The sequence below is a fragment of the Lepisosteus oculatus genome, chromosome 5, assembly GCF_040954835.1.
Source record: "Lepisosteus oculatus isolate fLepOcu1 chromosome 5, fLepOcu1.hap2, whole genome shotgun sequence".
NCBI lineage: Eukaryota > Metazoa > Chordata > Actinopteri > Semionotiformes > Lepisosteidae > Lepisosteus > Lepisosteus oculatus.
Window position 1 is genome coordinate 11,473,651 of NC_090700.1, and position 27,161 is coordinate 11,500,811.

At 34.8% G+C, this 27,161-nt stretch overlaps 1 protein-coding gene across 2 annotated transcripts in view; it reads left to right on the top strand.

Moving 5' to 3' along the window:
- The first annotated feature begins 2,110 nt into the window (after positions 1–2,110).
- mtnr1bb (melatonin receptor 1Bb) overlaps positions 2,111–27,161 on the top strand; it is a 30,150-nt gene continuing 5,099 nt past the window's right edge. Inside the window, exons 1-2 of one of the 2 annotated variants that reach the window (XM_015341220.2) lie at positions 2,111–2,255; positions 3,571–3,737. In XM_015341220.2, coding sequence (XP_015196706.1) covers positions 2,254–2,255; positions 3,571–3,737 — 169 coding nt within the window. In that variant the 5' untranslated portion in view covers positions 2,111–2,253. Of the gene's footprint in view, positions 2,256–3,131; positions 3,738–27,161 lie in introns of those variants that run through there. The other variant, XM_006627834.3, reaches the window with a different exon arrangement.

A 27,161-nucleotide genomic window follows, 5' to 3' on the forward strand; every position in this document is an offset into this window, starting at 1 on the left:
ACCATTTGCCATACTGTACATTAGCAACAATACTACTAACATCCTGATTTTTTTTTTACTGTTATGTGCAATAAATTCAGCCTATTTGGAAATCAGAAGTATGTGAAAAAACTGATCAAACTGGTATTATTTTTAAATTCATGTAGACTTTCTAGAATACAATAAAGGCTGTATAATATTAAAAAATTGAATTCCAAATACAAATTCCTATGCACAGATATTTCTAATCTTCTGCATTCCATGACAGATTGTATACTCCTTCACCTTTCATAAATCTCAGGACTGCATCTTTAATGTAAATAATTAATTCACCAGCCGCGATTTTAAATCTGTTACATCAAAGAGCTTTTATGGTTCATAAAGATAAACACCATCATTTTCCAGTTGTGCATTACACGCCAAACCTTCTCTTGAATACAGGATTGCTTAACACTCAAACAGTCAGATTTACATCTCCCTGAAAATCTCATTGTTTCACTATTCATTGGAAGCATAACTTTGAAACATCCAGAACATCATAAACAACAAAAATATTGATTGAAACAGCAAATTTTAAAAGACTCAAGTATGATGGTGGCTTGTTGGCTAGTGCTACTGGTTCTGACTTTGATTCTGGCTTTGTGCCTGTCTGTGTGGAGTCTGTATGTTTTCCTAATGTTCACATTTTTTTTATCATGCAACATACTGTATAGGTTACATGTATGAACTACTGCAAATTCTCCCTATCCCCGAGAACCACATGTAACCTACATCCTCCACATGTAACCTGCCATGTCAGTGTAGATCTGTGATTTAAAACAATCCTGTTAGAGAGGACAAGGCAGAAGAATCAGTTGCAAGCATTTTATTTCTAGATCCAACTTTTTCTGTGACTCAGAATGATTGTCATATATTCAGATATTGATCATACTATAGCTTTATGAATCTTTACACACAACTGTTCTACTGTAAATTTGCTGAGGTATACAGTTTTTGTAGTTTTTATTTCTGTATTTATTTTAAGTTTTAGACTGTTTATCTAGGTTTGTCAGCATTTGTTTTTACAAAAGTTATTCCAGGCAAACTATATTCAATGTCCAGGATTTCACATTTTGAAACTTTTCCATAAAAGTTTATACTGTACTTGTTGTGCACAGAGCCTACAGTATACTGTATACTTGTGAAAATGAAATGTGAGGTTCATTTTCATTTATAAGTCTGATGAATGAAATGAAGTTTTGCTGGATGAATGAAAGATCACTAACAGTATGATGGTAGAGCAGTCATAAAAGCTCTTTCATTTCTGATGGAACAAATGGTGATGTTTATACTGCATCACTAAGCACCTTCAGTGCAATCTGAATGCAGTCTACAATATATCAAGTAAAATAGAAATAGAAAATGACTTTGTATTATGAAAGGCTTTTGTACGTAGTCATCAGCATGTTTCTTTTCTGTACAGATATTGAAGTGCAGAGCAAGTAGTTCAGAAATAACTTCACAACTATTATCTTTATTACTCCAAGTAGCAAAGAGGCAGCGTGGAGCAGATTTTAAAGCTCTCGTTTCAAAACTGGAAAGTTGTTGTTTCCAATTCCCATGTAGGCTGCTACTCTTACTATACTTCCTTGAATTTATATGGCACTTTGCATCACAAAAGATCTCAAATGACTTAATGTACAGGAAGAGGACATCTTCTTGGGCAACATGCTGATGTGTGAAGAGTGTACTCGCACACTATGGCTGCTGTTGCATCATCCAGGGGCTACACTTTGGTGGTGGAGGGGAGTCCCCATTACCTGTAAATCACTTTGGGTATTGTGTTCAACATATTATTATTATTATTATTATTATTATTATTATTATTATTATTATTATTATTATTATTATTATTATTACCACCCTGAGGAAACCTCACAAACACGGGGAGAACAGTTCCAGTTACACAGTAAGGAGCAAAGACGCAGACTGGACACAGAAAAAAGGCAACGGAACTGTAAGAACCAAAGATACTCGACTTCGCAAAGGAGCGCTCTAGTGGAAAGGACAAATATTGAATCCTACAACTTTAAGGCTGCTGTGCACTCAACCTCTTATTAAGCAGCTGCAGAGGGCGGGTAGGATCGTCATTCAAACAGTAGTGGCAGAAATATCCTAGAACAGGTATACAAGAACTGGAAATGTTCAGAGCTGTAAACTGGATTCTTGCTTGCTGGATCACTTTATCAACAGAGTCTGCTGTGTTTTCTTCATAATTAGAAGCTATTCAACTTAATGTACGTGCAAATACTCGTTTGTACTGTATTTCCGTAGTGCAATTGTTATGCTATGTTTTTATGTATTTTTAAGGAAGAAATAGTATTTTGGATATGTTCGGTAGATTTTAATCGGCACCATTCTTAATGCGTTCCAACGCTGGAGGAGGTTGTTGAAACTTTTGTCATTTTAATATACGGAACATTACTGATTTTGCATGTGAATAAACTCTACGCGTATCATTTCGAATTTGGAAACAAATAACCTTTAGCCACGCTCTGTATGACCTAACAGTTGTGGACAACTATTTTCCTGATTAACTTTAATGCCATATCACCAAAAACGCAGAATATACACAGTAGAGCTATTTTGAAACCTTTCTAGTTTTAAAGCTTATCAAAAACAAACATTCGATGCTGTTTTTTGCCAAAATGACAGTGAAGGCAATTAGACATTTCGAAAGCGAGTTCATTCGACTTTACTGAAATGGTGTACAGAATATAGTGAAAATTAGGGTATACCACCCTGTCCGTTTATTAATCCGTTTTAGAAATGATTTTAATTAAATTTTAATAAGACCAAAATGCCAAAAAATATAGTGTATGACCATTCTTTGCTGGTATAATGACATGTTTGTTTAAATAACTGTCGGATAATTTCAGTAAAGCTGTTAACTGCCTAATAAATCAGTGTTGCTTGTGTTAAAAGAACAATCTTCAGAATAACAGCCCGGATGTACTGTTCTAAATTTTCGTGGAGAAAGAAAAAAATGTATTTTTGTATGTCCTCTTTCTGAATGAAAGACAGCCTTCTCGCTGAATCTCTACTGATTGCACGCTGGATTTACAATTTGGAATTGCTGCTGCTTAACAGATAAATCAGACCGCCAAGCTTTGCCAGCAAGCAACACCAGTCAAGTCACTGTCCGATACAGCTGTCATTTCAAAAAGCACGTTCACCTTCGACTGGTGGCCGCCTGGCTGCTTATGCAAATAAGACTAAGGAAACGTGGGCATGGAGTACCCACGCCTTCTGAAATACCCGATCAATAGTGAATATTAAAACGAGCTGGCGTAATAAACTCGCACTATTATAAACCGCCAGGTCAATGGAAATTTCTACTCATTCGAGTAGTGTAGTTACTCTAGAACTACTGGAAAAAGATAAAAACTCTTTTTTTTCCGTCTTTATTTTACATATATTTTTTTAATCGTTTATGTTTCTCTAGTCAGTACTGTTTGTTATAATGGCATCAGTATTTGAATGATTCGAAAAGGGAAGAGGAGAGTTGGCAACTAAGGTTTTAGACATGCCAGAAAATGTTTCCCTCCTCAGGAACCGCTCAGAACTGGGGCACAGTCGAGCGTTGGGAGGGAACCCTCGTCCTGCCTGGGCGGTCACGGTGCTAGCCAGCGTGCTGATATTCACAACAGTGGTGGATGTCTTGGGGAATTTTCTGGTGATTATTTCCGTTCTCAGAAATCGGAAACTTCGAAACGCAGGTAAGACGCACCAAAGTGCTGTGTACTGTATATTCGTACTTCTGACAGCTACAAGCTTGCGAGGCATTTAACCTTTCAAAACAAAGTGCTTATTTGAAGGTTCTTCTTTTTATAAAAAAAAAGGCTCACGTTGTGTAAAAATGCATGTTTGTGTTGATATCTGAACCGTGATTGTGACGATAACTTGATTTAAAAAAAATGTACGGTGCATTTACTGTAGGTAGCAAGCATCACATGATTGTACTGTGTTATCAGTTACATTTACACACTTTTGCAACATGCGACTGATTTTGCGTTAAACCTACAGTTCATCGCGTCGTGCCCTAAATATTTATTTCTAACAATAGTGTCTTTATGCAAACACTTAATGAATGAGCGTCCCATTGATAGTAAACTTCATTCACACGCTTGACAGATACAGTAGATGCAAAACAATGAATGGGAGGGCATTCAATGAATGGGCTTATCTGCGGCACTTTTTTTCTATGATATACAGTACTGTATAACAAGTCTATGAAATTACAGTACACAGCACCGGACTCTAATTGGCAGCTTGCTCTTGTGCATGGTAGGCTGCACATGTCAGAAAGAATGCAATAGAAAAGCTTCGATATTACAAGAATAACGATTTGCAAACTCCAGGCTTTCAAATTGTTAGACCACGGGCTACTCTATCACCTTTTCATCTGCTGAGTATACTAGGAGCCCACAGCTGGTCCATTACACAGCCAAATTAAATGTAGGGTATTAATGAGGGACGTACTAGCTTGTCAACCCAACTGTTGTATTAAAAAAATGTTTAGTGTCAGTAATGTTATTACGGGTATTGAAGCAAAAGTCCTAACAGTTTTCAAGAGTTTGTGAATCTTAAAATGGGGGAAATTTAACTACTGTACAGTACTTTCCTCACCAATTCAACAGGTTTTTAACACATCTCGTGAACGCTAGTGGGCTACATTCCAAATTTCTCAAGGGAATGAAAAAGACGCGCTTAATTTTCGCATAACAACATTAAGTCAACATTAACCACGATTCCATTTACAAAATGCATTATTATTCAGGTTTATTTTCACAATTAGCTTTTAGCTTCTCTAATCACAGAATTATATACACAGGAGAACAAATGGGTAGGGAAGAGTAAACACAATTATATAGAAGTCATATACTGTATAAATAAACCTTCTAATAATCTCAGGGAGGGGGTTGGAACATTTTACCTACCATTTTAAAGTTCAGCTGTGTATTCTCAGAAACAGATGCAATCACATACATAGGAATATAATACGTGTTACAAATTAAGAAGACTTTTACCCATCTAGACAATGTAGCTGCTTGTAGCTTCAGTAATTGATCCAAAGATCTCACCCTCTTTATCCCAGCCCATTTTGTACATATGTTTTTTAAGTATCCTAACCCTTTCCCTCTCCAGTAATTGTGAAAGAATCATTTTACAGATAGATTTTCCCTATCTAGAAGCAGTCCAAAAGATGATGTTTCCGTACTATTGCAGTTCTACCAACTTCAGGTGGTTTAAGGAAAACTAGAATCCAAACTGCAGCAGGAAAGTTGAATTGTCAGTAAGGTTTTTATTTTGTTTCAAATGCTACTTAGGTTTCAATATATAACATGTATTTAATATACTGTAGCTGCTTCTGGTGATCTATTATGTACTTGTAGCAAAACAGGGCAGTAACACCTGAATCTCCTGCTGTGTAAGTAAAACTGAGAAACAAACAGACAAAATGTATCTGTGTCACATGCACAAATATGCAACCCAAGTCAAATTAATTAATGTGTTTATGTACAGATTTATATTGTGTCTTTATTGGATCATTTGCCAATATACAAGAAAATGATTAAGGCTCTATTCATGTTAATTGGCAGAATGGAAATATACTAATTTTAGCTCTAATAATTCAAATTGCTTAAGTGTTTCAGCATTGTTAAGTCATAATGGATTCATGGAATATTTATTTGGTGTTACATAGTCCCCAGGAATCAATGCTGAATAGCCACTTATCAAAAAGTATTATCAAATATCATTAAATGTACAACTTTCAGTAACTCCTACAGTAGAAATAAAATCTTTGATCATTTGACTGATTCAGACAAGTGAATTTGTGAAGCCATCAATATACAGTATGACTTCAACAGATACTTAAAGTTTAGCAGACTTAAAGTTTTGAAGATAAATCTTACAAATAAAAGTATAATGAGCCTTGATTAGTTTGTAATTTTCCCAGAAGCAATCAAACTTTTTATATGGGAGAAAAACCAACAGATTATGTCTGGTCAAATGGTTGGCATCCAGAGAAAAATTATATTGTGTTTGGTAACTTTATGTGATTTGTCTGTAACTTCATCAGTTTTCTGATATGTTACATCTTCATTTGATATTGATGAAAAATGCTAGAGTATTACAGGTATGTGTATGGGTTTTGGGCAGGTCCAGTACTGTTATAACTGGTGTTAAACAATCGTGTGTTTCTGTTGTATTAAACATTAAACATTATCATCTAAGATAAAACCAAGTCAAATAATTTTGCCCAGTGATATAACATTGTGTTGAGTATGTTTATATGTTCTTATGTTAGTTTCAAATAGTTTTAAACAGTTTGAAACAGTTTTTGTATTTCAAAACCATGTCAGAGACAAACAGTGGTGTCCATACTTTGGAGAAGTGTTCTATGTTGAATACACAATAAATGAGTGGTTCTTTTTCAAAAATATGGATGTACCTGGATATTATATGAACTAGAATTGATCTATCACAGGAAATGTAAACTACTGTAGGTATGAATAGATAAATGTGTTTTATTTCTGAAAATAAAAGAAGGCTGATGCTTCAATGTAATTGAAGAATCATCAAGCAGGACATATTTTAGGAAGATAGTTGTTTCTTGAAAGAGAAATATGGCTAATTTAACCATGAATATTAAAAACTAATTTAAATAAGTTTAATTATGGAATTGAAAATGATTGTGGAATACGTAAGTGTTTTCAAACAAGACGGGCTCAGGAATCAACAGAATTGCTTCACCATTTACATGCACATCTTGTTAAGATTTCAGATCATACTGCTCAGATTTTCAGCTTTTTTAATGAAAGTACTGCCAATTATTTCAAGCTGTTCTGGTACTCCAGGGGCAGGGTTACAGACCTCCTTTTAATCAGACCCAGCCGATTAAATACATGGCTTCAAAAATGACTTTGAAGTCTCTTCTCCTTTGCTACCTCTTCTCTATGTTGTAGAAGGTGTTTCAGGGATTAAGGCTGCTGTAATCTGTCCATGTCTTGCCTGCAGTCACTCCTGCTTGGTCATTTTCATGAAAAAAGGCTCTTACAGTATATGTCCTAGGCATGCATTTCTCATTCCCATTGTTCTCCTGTAAAACTGACCATTGATTTTCAAAGTAAATAATTATTTTTTTCTTTTTTTACTTAGTAGTACACCCATCAGAATCTGTAAAATACTCAGGCAGATTTCTGTCCTGTATCATTTTTTTTTAATGTTGCAGTGTTTGATGGTCTGTTTACTTGAAACAATATGTATAAAATATGTAATTTAACAATACAGCTATGACAGTAGCTCTGAACACACTGAAGTCACTCATATTGAATGGAAAAAGAACACGTAGGTTGACAAATTTCACTCATGTAAACCTTTTTATGTGCTTACTGTACATGCTGCATGGTACTGTAGATAAAAAAACAAAGACTAGCTGCTTATGGTTACAGTAGAATGTACAGAGTAAGGAATAGTCTAATATATGTATTAGCAACTTTCTAAATAACTGTACCAACTCTTAGGAAATGAGGCTTTACAAAATAAATACCACTGCAATCCATTTGCATCAGTAATCTCCAAATTGGAAAACAGTATGAGATTTTAGATTCTTACAAATATGCATTATGCATGTATTCAGGGCTGGGTTTGTTCCCCTTGTAGACATGTAATGACAACCTTATTTTACTGTATGTAATATAGGTATTTAAACTTGGTGGTACAGTAAATGCTTTATGAATACTGCACAGTCACTGCTGGGTTTGAGTGTAATAGATAAAAGATGTGAACATGTGAACTATGAAATGTGAAGTAGTACAGCAAGCATATTGTTTATATTTCCTAGGATGAAAGTACCAATACTCAATATAATGTCATAGTTTTATACATTTTTTCAAGATCTTTTATGTTTTCCTTTAATTATGTACTCTTTCATGTCTTTGAAATTTCTATTTTGCCAGTAATTCCTTCTGGATTATTAATGAATTCTCCCTTTATGAATTTTCATTATGGTGGTTTATTTATTTTAGTCACTCTTGTCACAGAAATAATACAGTACCTGCTCTTGGAGAACTAATTGACTGGCCTTCACATTGCCCTGAGAAAAGAAGAAAGGTTACAAATAAGGGGTGGCCATTTGACCATCTAGTCTGTTTGGTAGTTAGTAGCTAATAGATCCAAGAGTCTCCCTTGGTTATTTCGTGAGAGAAGTCAAGGTACCAATCTTAACAACATGGTTAAGTAGCTTATACAATACTCCCACAATCCTTAGTTTAAACCTTAGTAAAAAAATGTTCCTCCTGTTCTACCTTTCCATGTAGTTTCTACTTATTTGCTCCAGCTCACGATTAACTATTTATTCCCCTCATAGTCTTCTTTGTTCAAGACTAAAAAGGTTCAGAGCTTTCAGCCCATAAGAACAGGAAATTCCCTCAAGTCCCAGAACATATCTGTTTGCTGGTCTCTGGAATGATTGTGGAGCAGCAAAATATTTTTTTCAAACATACTGTACACAGTATTCTGAATGAGGTCTACAGTAACTCCAAATCCTAATGTCTTGAATTACAGTAAATGCTACACATTTATCTACAGTACACACAGTATCCTGAAATTTTGTTTGCTTTCTTATTGCTGCTCCATATTGTCTCCTGCTGTCCATTGCTGTCCCTGCAAAATAGTTACTGAGATTGCTGTGCATGCTTGTTATGACCCCAAGTGTCTAGGGGTAAAGGGGTGTAACATTTAGGATAATTCTTTTGGAAGCAGGGGGGTTTTGGTGAGGGACTAGGAAGCGTGATAAGGGTAAGGAACTAGAGTGGTGCCAAAGGAAAGAAAATAACAAACAAAATGGAACTGGCTAGGGAGGGAAAGCTAATCTGACTACAAAAGAAAACCCGAAACACACGGTCTTCAGCGTCTTCAACACCCTAGCTAACCTGCACTGACTACCCAAAACCATACAAGACAAATGGCAGTCACCGGTACTAAACTAGTGTACTAATACAAAATCAACTAAGTGTGTAAGTGTACCCAACAACCTAAACTAACCTTATATACAAAAGTTCACACAAAAACACAAGGGAACCAGGAATACAAATAAGGGAAAACAAGAGTAATCAACAGGAGCAGGGTACAAAAGAACACAAAAGTTGAACATGTAACACTGGGGCAAGGTAATGGCAAAACAAGGATGAACACACAAACAAACGAAAGTACAAAGAAACTAACGTAAAACAAACAAAACAACAAAGATGAAGCTATACAAAAATACACACACAAAGCAAAACAAACCAACAAACGAAGCCAAAGCAATAACCAGGAGCGAAGCAAAGTGGTAACCAAAACTAAACGGGACCGAAGTCAAATGAAAGGCCTCTTCTTCCTGAAAGCCTCCATGTTATATAGTGAATAAAATGTGTTCTGATTGGCTGAGAGCTAATTAATGATGACATCATACTGAAACAGTGGAGTGATGGTGGGCCAATGGGGAAGGGAGAACAATCAAGGGTCAGCAGTGTGGAACATAGAAAAAACACACACAGAACACACACTGGGACGTAACAATGCTAGATAAACAATTCAGGAGGGGTAGGGAGTTTTGGAAGTACTCTTCAATGTCAAGCAAAATCAGTTCTTACAGTTCTTAATACTTCATATTTGGTGCTGTGAAATTACACAGCCAATAGTTCACATTTGTGACGCTTACTTTGCTATGGAATAGCAACCTAACATCCTTTTACAGACAAGGTAGCTTCATCTTACAGTAGTTCCATTCCAAACAATTACTGCCGTACGTTTGGTATAAAAATTACCACTAGGTTTGGCACTAAATGCCAGCATTCTGCTTTATTATGCTATTCAAGCTCAATAAATGCTGTTCATATACACAATTTAATGGACACTTTGATAAGATAATATTGGCCAACCTCTTCCCTTTCGTCTCAGAAAGATAAGAGACTGAGGGCAGTACTGCGTGTTTTCAAAAATGCTTGAATAGGTTGTCTTCATTTTTTTTGGTTGGTATACTGTCTGGTATGTTGAAAGTTATAGCTCTAGAAAATGAGAATGTTCTGTTGCAGTATCATCCATTGCTTAAACAAAGTGTATATCATAAATATGTTTAAATAATTTCAATCATTTCAATTAATTGTCAATTTTTATGAGATGCAGTGCTGTAATTATTGTGGTTGCCTTTCGTAGCCTTTGTGCCTTGTTATCAGTGCTAAGTAGATTATTTTCACCATTTTAGGAATGGTATCTTGATATTCTGATGTGTTTTAAAGGTTTTTCATGTTATTTTCAAAACTTTTTGTCCATCTTATTTCATTTTTAATTAACAGAGATACAATCCTGCTTGTGCGAGCAACAATCTTTGCTGAAGAATATTCTGAAAGAACTTGCAGAATAGTGCTAAAATGTTATAGTAAGAATGATTTACTGTAGCACTTCAATCAGTCAAATCATACGATTTTCTGCATTTTGGTCTGTTAAAATAGCTTGCAGGTTCTGCCTGATGAGAAGTAGATGGAGAAATTAATACTGTATATTTTCCCTCTCATCAAAAAGTCATGTGCGTGTCATCTAAGTCTCAGCTTCAAGCTGCAGATAAAGGAATTAATTTCTTGACAGCATAATGGGATTTCCAAGTGCACCATTAGCAAGTGTTAATATTACTGCCTCCAAGTCTACAATTAGTGTTATTTGGGTGTATAGTACTGTTCTCTGAATCTTCATTTGTTTGTGGACTCAGTGATTATGTTTCCTCTCTGCTGTCCCCTTCACTAATGTAACATGATTTCAAGAATTCCTTTGACATTTAGTTATCTGAAAGAGTGCAGACATGATCAGCTTCAAAAGTATGCAATAGCATAGTCAGACACTTCAGAGACAACTGAACAACAAATGTCTGCTATTGAAAATCTGCATGACCATATTCATGAAGTAAGTTTATTAAACAAAAACTAAATAAAACTTAAGGCTGGAAAGCATGATAGCTCTAACAATTAGTTGTTTTAGGTGCAAAATTGTTAACCTTATTTGTCTTTCTCAGCCATATAAAAAGTATTTAGGTCACATGGTAATAGATCTCCTCTGATGTCTTTACATAAGGCATGACACATCTCTCAACTGCTATCAACAGCAATTCATGCGTCAAGCACTCAGAGACTGCAGGGCTCACTATGCCACTGCCCTATCTGACTTATCCCAATCTACCTTGACTGGCAGTTCTCAGCCAATCGTGCCAGCCATTCGGAGCATCCTGGCTTGTGATATGATGCAGACTTCAACCTGTGATCACAGAATTCAATCTGCCTTTGGGTAAAGGAGGCTCAAGTGGGCCAAAGCTTTGATCTAATCAGGACCAATGTATTTAGAGCTTCTGTGTTTCTAAAATACTGGTTAAAAAGCAAAAGTGTGTGCTAAGTGACCTCCAAGATAAAAAGTCAAATAAATTGATCAATAGTCCATTTCATCATGTAAAAAAAATTAAAAGGTTGTTGTGAGTTACAGACTTAGATCCCCAAGGTGAACAGGGGAATGACAAAGTATTGGCGATCATAGCCTGCAAATTGCTGGCAGTTTCATTGCTATTTCATAACTGACTAAATCAAAAACTAGAACCTCAGAACTACTGTAGAACCCCATTGGTTGAAGTGGGTAAACTTTCTGTAAAACACATCTACAGTAGATGTATGGTGGAGTTATCAAAATCTTAAAAACAAAATCTTAAAATTGTTTGAAATTAAACTTCTGTGAATTACAGAAAGTGCCTAAAATATTGTTTGATCCTTGTATAGTAGTCCTTTTTATTGTCATCATTAATGAGGCCCTGGTCCTGGAGAGACTTAGTTGTTAGTCTTATAGTCCACCATAAATCATCTGTTTTTTTAAAAGTAGGAACAGCTGCTAGATATTGTGTAAATAAACAACTAATTAATGAAGTTAAGGGAATTCTGGTCCTTGAGGACTAAAGAGTATTCTGATTTTAGTTCCAAACCATCTACTTAATTTAACAGATCAATTGTTTATTTGATTACAGTTCAGTTGTTCCAGGTCCCCAGAAATTATGATTCACTGGTTCTTATAAAGATTGGAGATCAGATACTGTAGTAGCAGACACCAAGTTTTATCCTGGAACAAGGAGGATAATTGAATAAATGTGTTCTAAATCTCTCCATGCTACAGATTTCTGCTTTCTTCACTTCCCCTGGAAGTTGTCTCCTAGACTTTGGTCTCTTTAGCCCCATTTCACTTTCCCTTGCCCACTCTTATATTCTCTTTATTTTAATCCTCACCCACCCCTCTTTACATTCCTCCTCTTTCCCATACACTCACAGAAGGCTTCGCAGCCAAGATGCTGTGTTTTTCTCCTTTCTTTTTTTTTTACCTTTTAATGCAAAATTAATCCCTATCCCTAACCCTTCGGAGCATTGCAGCATTCACTCCCCTCCTCCTCCCAAAAGAAGATTACTGCAGTACTTTTGGTATATAAATTACCCCCAAAATACCAATTCAGTAATTCAGTGAAAAATAAGTTTTAGTAGGCAAAAAGAAATGATAAAATTAAGACTTCTGATGAAAGTATAGATCAGGTTTATTCTGTTCTGTGACTGTGTCACAGATCATAAATAATTGGCATTACCATCTGTGTGTTTTTGGTTATCATTCAAAAGCCAACTTGTGGCTATACGTGGCTGTTTTAGGGATTTCTTATTTTACAGGGGATTATCCTATCCTAGCTTTAGCACACAAGCAGGTTTTTACAATATTTAAGGTACAAATATTATATTTTTTTACTGTACAGTATAAAATATATGTATTTTGTATATCGGTATATCTGATTCTACATATATACAGTATATGTATATATATGTGCATATATAGCATACTATAGTAAAGTATATATACTGTACAGTGTACAGTATATACTGTATATGTACAGTTATGAGCAAGTATCTCTCAAAATTTTACTACAGCTTTCCAACAAATTTGGCTTCAAATTGAAAACAAGGCCTACTGTAAATAATGAAATTGTTGCTAATGAAATAATGAAATTTCAATGAAATAAATAATTTAAAAAATCCTCATTGTTTGTGCTTTGGGCAAGTGTTTTATTAAAACATTTTGAAGAAGGAGCCTTAGCATATTAATGGATTTAAAAAGAATTGTGCCACATGCTTCACTGTTTGTACCACTGGAACTGAACATTAAAAGGAGCTGGAATAATTTCCTTTTATATCTATTATAAATGCATTGTGGTAATTTCAGCTAAAGGCTTGCATAACTGTCTCCAAAGAGTAAAGAGGAAGCCTTTGATGTGTGATAAGTGTTGAAATGAGGCAGAGTACCTAAGCAGAAAATCAAGATCAGCTGCCAATGTACAGTATTTTCTTGAATATAGCACTTTTCAAGCATAAAATACTATAGCATTTTTACAGCAGAGGCTTTTTGCAATCTTGTGAGATGAACGCAAAAGTAAATGACTCATCTGCCTGTACAGCTTGAGGTGGACGAACATGTTCCTGAAGGAAAAGTAATGCTTTTTTGACAGGTATTGTCACGGATGTCAGAAAGGCAAGCTGTGGAATGGCCAGGAGAGCAATAAAGGCCCCCTGCGTGGCGGTAAAAGAGGGCAACACGGGGGTTAGCCCAGGATCAGGGGGTCAGACGATGTCAGAAAGAAGCCTATGTCCTCAGGCCACGGACAAGAGCAACCTGGTGCTAGGTGGGTCTCAGGACATCCGTACCTCAATGCTGAGCCAGGAGCAGAGCAGAACCAGGAAGTAAATAGGCTCCACAACAAGACGCACCATAAAGACATGAATAATCACAGGGAACTAGGAACAGGACAGAATTAGAGCTCCCTCTAGGTGTGCAGGACGTGACAGGTATAGAGACATACTGTGTAGACAAGGCATGTTCTTACATTTGAGATATGAGAGGGGTGCTGAGTCAGGTGCTTTCTAATTAATTGTCAGCTTTGCTTGTCTTAGCATGGGTTGCATGGCTGTAAATCTAGGGTCCTAATTTAGATTCCAGTCTTAGGATAAAGTGGATTTTTGCTTGGTGCTCTTTCCATCTCCCAAAGATATGCGAGCTAGTTTTTACTGGGCAGTCTAAATTTTCCCTTTCTCCATTGTCCTGGGATGGTGTCCTTACTGCAGGGGAGCAATCATGTACAGTATTTTTCCATCCCGTCTTATACCCTGCGCTTACAGGATGGGATCTTGTTCAAATGCGTTTTGATACGTTTTGTTTTGTGGGGTAAAGGCAGATATTTCTTGATTTATGTAAGTAAAGCACATAATCCTGTTTTTCCATTCAAATAGCCAGATCAAATAGTATGGTCCCTTGGATGTTTGAGGATGTTCATTGAAGTTGAAAGTTAGATATCCATGAAAAGCTTTGGGAACTTATTACTTTTTAATACAAAAAATAACTCATCGCCAGCCCTTTATGGATATTAAAGTGTTGCATTTTTTGTGTTGGTTTAATGGTGTCCAATTAATCTTTGCTTTTTCCTAATAAAAAGTCTTGAGTCATGCTGAGAGTTTAGTTATTTAGGAAGGAAACAGCTGAACTTTTCTTTCACACTTTCCTTCACACAAGACGTATGGGAAATCTTTGCAGACAGTATATATTAAACAGAGAGAAATATAAGTTGTTAGATAATTCTAAAATTGTTTGCATGGAAAATAAGTAGAGCATACAATGAGATTTTTATAAAAATAATCACAAATTAAATAAATGAGAGAGGCTGAATGCTGAAGGAGAGTGTCACAAGCTAGCTGTCTAGCAAGTATTATTACTGTATCAATTCATTGTAGTGACAGATTTAATTGAAAAATGTTTTTTTAATAATGGCTTGATTTACTGGGCTCAGAAAGTTGATATATATTTCTGTAAGCAATGTCAGAATAAAAGGAAATGAGCTTACCACTGAGAAAAAACAAAAACTGACTTGGTTCTACAATTAGTGCCCATACAACTTAACAAATGCTGTTGCACAAACAGCACAAAGAAAGAATTGGCCATAGGTTTTAGACTCGACTACTGTGAGTGAATATAAAAAAGCAAAGCTCCAAAAACTTTCCCGGTTAAAATGATCAAAAAGAACATTTTAACCTTGAACCTACTGTTTTGATGTGTTGCTGTGTTGTTTTGGCTTCCTACAAATTCAGTGTGAATCTGTCCAGAAGACATTTTCAATACACTCTACAGGTTTTTCTTTCTGCAGTGCACTGATGTGGTATTAACACATTTCAGAATTTCACACATGAAAAAAGCCTGATGACACATTATACTTTAAGCAGTAATGAGAAAGCCCTTTTAAAAAAATCAGCACACAATTGTGTGGTTTACATATCTCTAGAGCCCTTTAGAAAACAATGTGTTACATCTCAAGGGTCTAATTCCACTTATGAGAAAATTCAAGGCTTCCTATTTAGCAGACCTGCTTAACATTATGAATCATTCCATTAGTTTATGTAACTCAAGGACAATGATGGACATTTGGTAATATTAATAAATACCTGTAGCATTAGTGAAAAATATGAACTTTTAACATTGTAGCACTCTGCACAAGTTTTTCAAAGACTGAACCAGTGACTGTTGATCCCAGTCCAAGTGGATGAGTTTATATAACCACAGGTACTTTTTCACGAATTTCTGAGGGAGAATTATTGCTAAGAACACCTTCTTTATTATTAAAATAGTAATAAATTGTTTTTTAACATATGAAATTTGCAACGTTACGTTCTAAGCTCTACTATGATATATTAATGTAATATCAGGTAATGAGTTAGTGTAGGACCTTAATATTCGAACACAACTGAAACATCAATGTTGTAAAGGCACTTGGGGGAAATAAACATTGTTTAACAAAAAATGTGCCTGAATCCTTGTTTCACATTCTAATAATGATATGAAATAAAACACAAGTGGAATGTTTTCCTTATATTATCTTAATCACTCCTCCTAGATGTGGAGCAATAAATTTCATTGCATTAGTCTGCACACAATGCAATGTTAGCAACAGTTCATTGCTAACAAGTAATTTAGAAATTTTATTTTTTTCTTACAAACTATCAAAACTCAGATGTGTTATGAATGCTAAGAACAGTTTTGTAGAACTGTTTGAACAGACATTTATGTAAATGTTTGTGTTCTCATTTTTAATATACAGTACAGTATTGCCTTAAACATAAAAATATAAATAATTAGAATAAGCTTCAATAACCAATAACCGTAAGACAATGTATGATATATACACATAAAAAATGATTAACATGTACAATACATTAAATGAATACATCATGTACAATAATTGGGACTGCACTAATAAGATGAACTTTGTGTTTATATACAGTTGATATTACAGTTAGTGGTACAGCTATTAGGTTTAAAGGGTTATGTTTATTATATAGAAAGGAGAGGCATTTCAAATACAAATAATGCTTTTGGTATGCCTCTCAGTATATTTAACATTTCTTTTCAGTTTTCCCTCTACACAGACCAAGCGAGATCATTTCTAAAGACAGGAATCGATTCACACGCTGAGCTGTAATCTATCAAGATTACAGCTGTTAGGATACAACAGATTTCCATGATGAAGTGATCATAATATGACTAAATCCCTTATAAAACACCCAAAATGAATTTATTTTGTGCTTTACTAATAGCATAATGCATCAATCCCACACTTTAGAATGATAACCTACATTCTGATAAGAGCCTGATACCATGTCTGTGATTTCAAAAATTTTACATTATTAATTTCCCAAAGAGCAGATAGTATGAATTATCTTGCTTTGGCATCCTCATCCTTCTAAAAATTCCTCCTATAAATCATGAAAACCATTTAATTACAGACATGGCAAGAAATTCATAGGAAATGAATTGACAAGAAATGGGGAGATCAATTAATCTAAAATAAGGAAAGACAACTGCAGGGAGAAACTGAGGAAGAAATTCACAGCCAAAATACAACTAAGAATAATTTTAAATTAACTTAACTACGGCTGGATTTCTATAAGAAGTTTTTTTAATCATTCAGAAAGCCTGGCAAGAACGTCATCCCAAAGTTTTCTTGGGCAAAAAAAAGTTTTCTTTTTGTGAAAGAAAAAAGGCTTCAGACAGTGGATAATTTTTGCTTTGTTCAACTGTAATCTGCCATAAAATAGTACTGTTTATGGTATCCTTATGACACTACAGGGTATCAATGACATTAATGTATTTATGTTGTCAGCATCATGGGTGGTCATGCAATTCCAGATAGATTACAGTAAGCTAATGTAAATATATTGAAATACCACTCCTCACTAGACAGCATTTGTGAAAGCAAGGTTTGCACATCTTCACTTCTTAAATGAAGTCGCAACTCTTGCTGATGGAAATGTGCAAGTGAATATGGTCCAGAATAGTTTCCCCCAGTAAATCCTTTGGGATTACAATGGAATTCACATTGTACTTGCATACCTAAGGAATTATGATGTCATTGCTGACCATAGCACAGTTTTTCAACACCTCTATTTACTTTATACCAGAGTTGACATCCATGTACTGTAGTACTGTACATAGAAATTACATTCTGTTTACTACATACTGTAAATGATCTTACCTGATATTTCCAATAATAATGTACAGTAAATAAAGTCTTGGAAAACCTAAACATCTCACCTTGAATTCATTAAGTCACTACTTAATTATGAATTATTGTATACAGTCATTTCCCAGTCATGTTTCTGTTTGTAGATTTTCAAACAGTCTTCTATTCCTGGTGGCATACCTTATGAGGTTTAATTTTGATACCTTAACAAAGCAGATTATAGTATGCAAAAGTGCAGAATTGTGTGGAGCTTTGCTAGTGTCTAGTGTCTGTGTGTCAAGCTCATTTCCTAGATGTCTTAGGTTTCTTTGAGTTTACCTCTCCATTCCCCCCAAATTTCCATGTGGATCATAAATATCTAATACACATACAGTACATACTCTATTTTGTTAAGAAGAAAAGGGCTTAAACAAAAAAAAAACTTTGAGTTTAACTGGAAACAGTGCTGGAAAATATTCCCTAGTCTCTTTAACTCCTCTCTGCCCTCTTCTATGTTTCAGCATCCCCCTTCTGGGAAATTGGCACTCATCCCCTGATGCTTTCTGACAGTATTGAAAGCCTTACACTGTATTCCACTCAAACTGAAAACTCAGTTTGACCTCAGGTCAACTGTGGTTTCCAATGTATGCTTAATAGTTTGGCCTCACTGATAGCGGCATCATATTCTCCTTTTTTGTTCTTATTTGTGAACAAGTATTTTAATTTTTTGTGATTTAACCAACACTTTACCACATATTATTATTTTTTGAGATCTTAAAAGACATTTGTTATTGATCGGCATTAATATCAAGATTCAATCTGGCAGCAGTAACCCTCTACAAACTTGATAGCATTTATTATTTGTTATGTATTGAACACAACAGCAACTGGTATTATTGCTGACAGTGGCAAAGAATGATATTGTGAAAGTAGCTTTTTGTGTGTCAGGTAAATGGTTGAATTAGGTCACTTTGTCAATCTCTAGCATAGCAAGGACATATTACAGTATGAATATTTCAAATCTGAAGTAATGTATTTAAAAAATGACGTCAGTGTAATGTTTTTACAATAGAAGTAAGAAACTAGATTTCTGTCACATGAGAATAATTGGTGATTTCTCTTCCACTGTATTTAAGAATGTATTTTGCAGAAAGGTACAGTAACATCCTGAGCACGTCTCAGTGGATCTGTTCTATGTTTATAGAATACAGTCTTGTCTGACTTTCCCTCCTTACACTTACATCTCCTCATTTTCAGCACATAGATATGTACAATAGAAATTAAGAAATTCAGCTTAAAATAAATGAATCCATCCATTACTCAAAAAATGAATCCGCCTCATTGAAAGTTCCAAACCAAAATGCATATTTGAGGCTTGTAAAAGTGTTTTTGTAACACTCCCACCAGCTACAGGTATGTGTCACACTTCGATAAAGAAAGCCAAGTACAGCCTTTAAATAAGAAAAAATATATAACTGGCTGACTGCACAGTGAGATCAACAAACAGTAAACAACCTTCTTCCTGCTCAGAGATTCCCAAATGAAAGCTAAAATGTAAATAACAGAAGAGCAGCAGAGGGAGGATGGAACCATCAACACTGTAAAAAATTATGTCAACCCGCTTTCCCTTTGAACCTTAGTAAATAAAGCAGTGGGGGTCTGATGTTTGTATAGGCAATTAGGATTCAACCCAAATGGCTTGTTTAAAATCTACTGCAGCAGACAGACAAGCAAATAACAAACCATTATACAGTACAACATACCAGTAAAAGCTAAAAAAATATACAAACAGGCACATTTCCAGCTTTTGATAATATTAAAGAATTCGCAAGACATTGTGAAACAATGTAGTGTAATGTCTGCCCACATAAACAGGATTGTGTGTTGCACTGTTTTTTCTTCTCAAACCCTATTTTCATTCAGTTACAGGTATGAAGTAAGATACATGTGAAAACTGGTCAGTGCAGAGACCTTTGTGTACAGTATATACTGTATATACGCAGCTGGAATTGAAAGAAAATATAATTTTACTATAAGAACACTTTTTACTTAGTTTTAAATGAGGAAAAAAAATCAGACATACTCTGTTAATTTAATGGGGAGGTGCTGTAAGATGATTAGCCAGTATGTGGTGACAGTAAGTCACAGGGACATCTTAGGAAACTGAGCACAAAGGCACATGGTTTGACTGGCAAACTAACTAATTAACTTCACATAATGTGTTCTTGCTTCTTTCCATTACAGATTATAGTTTTTTTATTTTATTTTTATTTTATAAATTCATCTTCTAAATGGAAAAAAAAGGAAAATTTGTAATTGTTAAAAAAGTTTATTTATGATTCAGAATTACTTCAGTCACCATTTCAGTCAACATTGTTTTTTAAAGAAACTACAAATAGGGCTGCAGGTGTGTATTAGGGACACAAAAACAAGTAACCACCTGTTTCAGTTATGATGTTCAGCAGATATTAAAAGTGGCAAGCAGGCAAATGTGGGAAATTATCAAATAAATAATGTTTTCTATTATAGAATTATACCATCGATTTTCAGTGCTTCCTGAAAGTGTCATTACTCTGAGCATTGTTTTACAGACATCCATGTATATTGGTAATAATGTCTTGGTTATCAATATGATTTAGACTGTTATGCAAATTGATTTAATTGGATAAAACTTACATATTTTTCATATGATTAGAGCAAGCTGTATATCACAGGTTTTTATTGAGTCAAATTGCATATTCAAAGATATTAAATCTTGTAAATACCTTTTTTGTCTGCTTTCTAGTAGTGAAATTTAGAAGTAGCGCAAATTTACTGTTCACACTACTTCTTGAGCTTTATTTTAAAAGATATGGACATATATAGTACATAATTGCTGCTAAACATGTTTTGTTTGTTTTTACCAAACATACATACCTTTGGTTAAGCAATACCTTTTAAACTCATTTTTATGCACGCACACCTGCCATCTCCATTACCAGCCGAGTTAAAACTATTTTCCTGCTTCCTGTCAGTCCTGTTGTTCTTTCACAAGAATTCTATTTTATTCTTCTTTTAATACAACCCGAGAAACCCAAGAATAAATGTGGCATGTGACAATCAGTCAGAGATGGATTGAGGTAGGCAGTCATTTCCCTTGGTCTATACAGTAGCAATAGCATACTTTTTGGTTGCAAAGCTTCAGATTCTTTTTAAAGAAAAATTCCAAAGGCTTTCAATCAAACCTTCTGTCTCCTGTGGTATGATTGAAGCTCTTTGGTATGATGAGACATATGCCAGAAAAAACATGTCCCTATGTTGAAAAGGTTGATTAAACAACACATTAAGTATTCCAAGAATGCAAGCAGAAAATATTAATCTAACATCTGAGATAAGCCTTGTGTACTTTATTAAATAAATAAGCAAAACTATGTAGGACTGCTCCTGTCTGAGTTTAAATACATCAATATCTGGTTTTTAAAACTTTAATGACAAGATGTTACAAAAAATACTCTCTTAGGCCTTTCACAGGTTTTGGGTTAGAGTTAGAACTGATAGTACAGGCAACAGAGTTGCAATGAAAGAGGAAATTAAAATTAACAAGAACACACTTTAAAATCACATTAGTGGTGTAAATATCTGCTGACCTTTGACCCAACTAAAGAATTAAGGTATTACTGGTTAGCGTGGATGCAGAGTTTAAGGATAAACATACAGTAGGATTCAGTTTAGACGTTTTATTCAGAATGTTTGTGAATTTTAACAAGACACATTTTATAGAAGACTTTTCAGGACCTTGGACAGTGCTCTAGTGTTGATTTACTATATGTGAGAAGAAAACTCCACTGAAGGAGACAATCACCTGCAAACTGATTGGAAAACAAAGCTGGAAATTTTAAATGAAAAGCAGAATAATATTGGTAAGACTGTGACACTGAACCTCAAATTCAGTCAAAAATTCAAATAAAAGGTTTAAAGTGCTTCAAAGGGGGTAAATATGTCAGAAATTATGCTGTGTTTCAGTTAAGAGTGACAACTACTGCTATACCAAGAACATTTTCAAAAGTACTGTACCATGGTTTTCCTTATACTACTGTACTGTATATAGTATGTCTTCCAAAACAGTACTGACCATGCTAAGCAAAATTACTTTACTAAATCTGACAGGATTGGGCACCAGCATGACAATGCAGCTGTCAACAGACGTGATCTATACTGTGTATCTATAGATACACAGTTATCTATACTGTTCTGCTGAAAGCTTTAAATACAGTCTGTATGCATCATAAATGCAATTCACATAAAATATATATTTTCTCTCAAATGAATACTGCATCTCTCCCCTTGGGGCATAGTTTAACCTTGGTTTCACATCAAATATTACTGAATGCCAGATATTTTCATGGATCATGTGCTGTCACTGACACTTGAATGTTGGGAGGTAACCTGTCAAATGCATCATTTTAAGGTTGTATGAAATACAGCAGCAGTATATATATTTTTATCTGTTTTCTATTACCAAAGTTCATGGTTCCATTTAATTCACTATTCATGAACAAATCCAATAACAAAACATGCAGATTTAGTTAAAATAGAGACATAAAATAATGTATTACAAAATGAAAACATAAGTACTGTACACATTATCTTGCTATGTTCAGTAACATAACAATGGATGGATGGGCACCTATCGGGAATTCAGTATGGTGATAGAAAAATGTATTTCAGCTTGAAATTGGAAGTTTTGGAATCATTCAGCAAAGGCTTGCATTGATCTTACGTATTTATTTCACACACAGAAGAAAATAAGAACAAATGAAGGCAGGAACAGCCTGTACAAAATATGACAAGGAAGAGACTCTTGACAGTACGTTTGTTACATGTTAGCTTTGGTAATCTAGGTTATATTTACTTCTTTTTCAGTCAGTGTTCCCTTCTGATTCTAAACTGCTTGTTTTTTACAGTTAATCAAGTTCCAACCTTGAAGAAGATAAAAACTTGCTCCTGCAACTTAATTATTTAATTCTCATTTGGAATTCCACGCTTCTCATATTCTAAGCAAATACTGTACATTTGCTTTCAACTGATCCTATTCCCATGCAGACAGTTCAAACCAAACTGGTTTGGCGTTGTTTGTCAATTCCCTACTGTGTTGAGGCCAAGGTGTGAATGTTTGGATTAAACCATTATTAATAAGTGTTCCAGTATTCAAATGGAAATTAAGAGTTTAACCTGTTTGTATGAAATACTGTACCTAATCTAAGAAAATGAAATTCCAAATCCTTATCTGAAGTATATGGTATTCACAGTGGAAGATTTAAAACCTAATCTGCCATAGACAGCTTCAACATAACCCTGCAAAAATTGCCATTTTGAAAGAGGGCATATATTTTGTATGCTATTTGTATATTATACTTTCCTGTAACCAAAGAGATTTGTACCATCTTTTGACACACAGGCTGTTTAAAATGAATTAAAGCCAAAGACAGACAGAAGATCAATATTGGATTCATAAAATGAAAAAAAGTTTAATGTTTTGCTAAGTTTTTATATGCAGGAAAAGTGCAAAAAAGTCTGTATCTCTGTTCCCACGTACAGTACACCTCTGACGGCTGTCAGCCTATTATTCCTGTGTATGGAAATTGTGCATTTTTGAGAGGCTCATTTTAGTGTAAATGTTTGACTCTAGATGATTTCACTAAGGTGTTCAAGAGCAATGGAATTAATAATTATCAGAATTTACAAACAATGATAAAGGAGTATGGTAAATAACAGCAAGATCTGAATTTAGGTACTTAGTCAACAATTACACTATATATGTAAAATAAAGACAAATAATTTATAGCTATAATACCACTATTATATGCACCAACCTTATAAACCATGGACATTTTACATTGCATTGTGTTACGATATGGAATCACAATGTATTTAATCAGGAATTTTTGCCCAAATTCTACAGAATCTCCGAAATTCATTATACATATAAAACAAAAAATAACCAATTGAATAGGTATTCACCCTCCTTGAGTTAACATTTGGCAGAGGTACCTCTGGCAGAAATTACAGCCATGAGTCTTCTTGGTGAAATCTCTCACATGTGCTTTGCAAACATACAACTTAGCGTTGAGCCCAAAAAGGTCAATTTTATCATCAGACCATAGAATCTTTTTTCCGTTAGGGCTCCCACGTGCCTCCTGGCAGACTGTAATCAAAATCTGATGTGAATTTTTTTCAACAATGCCTTTCATTTTGCCTCTCCAGAGTCCAGATTTGTGAAGTCCCTGGGAATTGTTGTCATTTCTTAGTTTGTCAGTTTCTTCCTTTTCCACTATGGAAGAGCTTAATGCCTTTAGAGCTGTCACAGGCCTCTTGGTGGCTTCCCTGGTTAGTGTCCTTCTTACCCATATACTCAGAGCTTGAGGATGCTCTGTTCTACACAGATTCACAGTTGTGCCATATTTTTTCAATTTCTTCATAATGGACTTCATTGTGCTTTTGTGGTATTCAATGCCTTGGAAATCTTCTTATACCCTTCCCCTGATTGCTGCTTTTCAATCATCCTGTCCCAGATTTGCTTTGAATATTCCTTTATCTTCATTAGTTTATGGGGCACTGTGTTAATCAACTGCAGGAGCTCCCAGAGATAGGTGTGTTTAACCTGAGCTCTGTAAAACAACCTAATAGCACAGATTTGACTCCATTCAACTAATTATGTGACTTCTAAAGACAATTGGTTGTACCTGACCCAATTTACAGTACGTGTGCTGTAGCAAAGGGGGTGAATACTTATGCCATCAGTTATTTTCTGTTTTATATTTAGAATTAATGTTTCAATCAATTGAAAAATATCCCAATTAAATACATGATGACTCCATATTATAACAGAACAAAATCTGAGAAATTCCATGGGCGGTGAATATGCTTGATAGCTCACATGTGTGCCTTTGTGTTGCATGTGAGAGGAGTGCAACAGTCTGTAAAATGTAAAATAATATAATGTATGTGTGTAGCCTTAGAATGAACTGTGGACTGTGCGAATGGAGATCTCCACTGGTAAATAAAGCTGACAGGGTGTTCTAGCCTGTGGCCTTGCCCATTGGAGCACTATGTGCCACCCTGTTAGGTTGCATGATAAAATTAATGCAAATGAAAATGAATGAAAACTGAAGAGCTGCAGGGTGGAACAAACTGCTCTTGAGGACACCTTCCTCCCCTTTGGCCATGCATGCGGGGAAACAAAAGAATAGGAAGGTGGAAGGCTGAAAAAAAACCGCAGTGATGTGTGAAATAAGAGACATGTTTATAGAGAGCCCCCTGCGTAGGCATTTGATTGATGGGTGGCATCTTGATCCAGAAAAATACCATTTATTAACTTGTACATTCACGCATTACAGTCTGTCCTATAAGAACTTCTTTTATAAATGGATTTCACTGACTTTGCAGCTAATGTGTATTGACACTCACGGCCAAATCATTGTAAACTGTGCACACACGATAATTTCTTGTGATAATATAATATATAATATAGGAAACATCACATGATTTATAAAATAGATTTTCACTCACATTCTACTTGGTTACAAAGTAACCAGTCACAATATAAAGTAATCAAACAGTACAATATATTAATGTAATAACAACATTTGCCACATTGTCTTTTCACTATACTGTAGGTGCCAGCTGTTTGGTAGATCAGCAATTCCATTATCTAGTAGCTTTTGAAAAATGTTCTATTATGTCTGACATCTATAATTTGTCTAAGGTTTAGAAGCATTAACTTAATTCATTTATTTTTTTTCATTTGCCTGCTGCCAATTTCACAAGAGCAAAAAAGGAACACAAGATATAGTCAGAGCTTGACCCAGTTTTAGGGGAGAAATACACACAGGGCTAGCCTGCGGACAGTAACATTCCATTTAAATCTATAAACCTAAAACAGAATTGGAAAAAACAAATATGGCACAGAAAAATCCTGGCTGCTGATATCAGACCAGATCGAAGCTGTCAATAAACTAGCAGATGGATCAAGTTCTTAGGTTGCTAATCTATCTGCTTTCACATCCATTAAGAAGGATAAGAACTACAGACAATAAAGCGACTAAGAGATTTTATGAAATATCAAAATCTGTTCAATGGAAACAAGACATTAATTTCTGAGAGTCCCTTCTGTTATGTGATGGAGTACAGTAGTATAAAAATCAACACAATTACATTCTTCTACATTAATGTCTGTATGAGCCCCAAAATATTACCATATTCATCAGCATGGTATTGGATTATGATGTTAATGAGCACGTTTGTTGTTGTTTACTTTTGGAAGCTTTCTATAATTCATGTGAAACCCTGTTACGCACTTTAGCTTTTTTGTAGCTTTTAAATTGAAGGATAGTAGAACTTCCCTTTCAAATTATCTAAAAAAAACCTAAAATGATATCCTTTTAAAAAGTCACATTAGACATTTGCTAGTTTAAAATGGTAATTATTAGCTGAAACTAAATAATGTTTTTTTCTTAATTTCATATGTTCTTACTTTTATTCCTCTTCAACAACGGTGTTTAAAAGACAGTAGTGTAGTTTTTTCTACATTTCATTGCTGCTTTTTTTGCACATCCTGCTTTACAGTATATATTCTGCATCAATAATGTTAATTTGTTCTCTTTTATTCACTTTTTAACCCTGGTTTGACAAGCCATTTTTAAATCTTTTGAGATGATCAGTAGCTATCATAGTGAAAAAGAAAGGAATCGAAAACTAACCCAGGAACAGGAAAGTACTGGTGGTAATGGTTCATTTAATAAGAGACGTAGATGCATTGTGTGCTTGTAGTTGAGTGTGCAAGTACCCAAGTGTGTAAGTTTAGTCTTTGCATTTGAGTTAATAAAATGGGGGATGTACATTTGTTTTGAAATTAATCCCTAATCCTTAGCCCCAAAATGTACACCACTTTATCTTTGATTTGAGCCTCCAAAATTCAGTTGGATATTTTTATCTTAAGTCTTTGTAGAGGTCTTGTGGAAGAAGCCTTAATCATGTGTGAAGAGTTCCGTGTCCTTTATTTTGATTGGTATTTTGAGCATTATTTCATGGAGTACTAGGGAATCACGATCATTTCACAGTTATTGAGAGTTGTTTCAGTATAGCTTGCAGTACATTTTAAGCAGCTGTTAAATAATTGTTTATTTCTCTATGGTTATAGAGAATGCTGGGAAAGAATCTAAAACTTTAACTAGCAGTATTATTAAAATATGGTTCAATACACTACATTGAACTCCTGGCATCTAGCTATGGAGCAATCAATACTGTATATTTGCCTTAGGGTTATTTTCACTTATATATCAGATGTTTAATGAAAAACAAGGCCAATTAAGCAATGTCATGGGTGATGAAATTACATTCCATATCAAGTGATGGTTCTGTTTATCTACAGAAAAAGGAGAGCTTTGAACTGGTGGTCCACAATCTATATGCAAATACATATAATGTATAAAAGAATGAAGGATACGTGAGATGTGACATAATTAGAACAATAGCTCCTTCACACAGAACCTAATTAAAGCACTAACCTGACCTA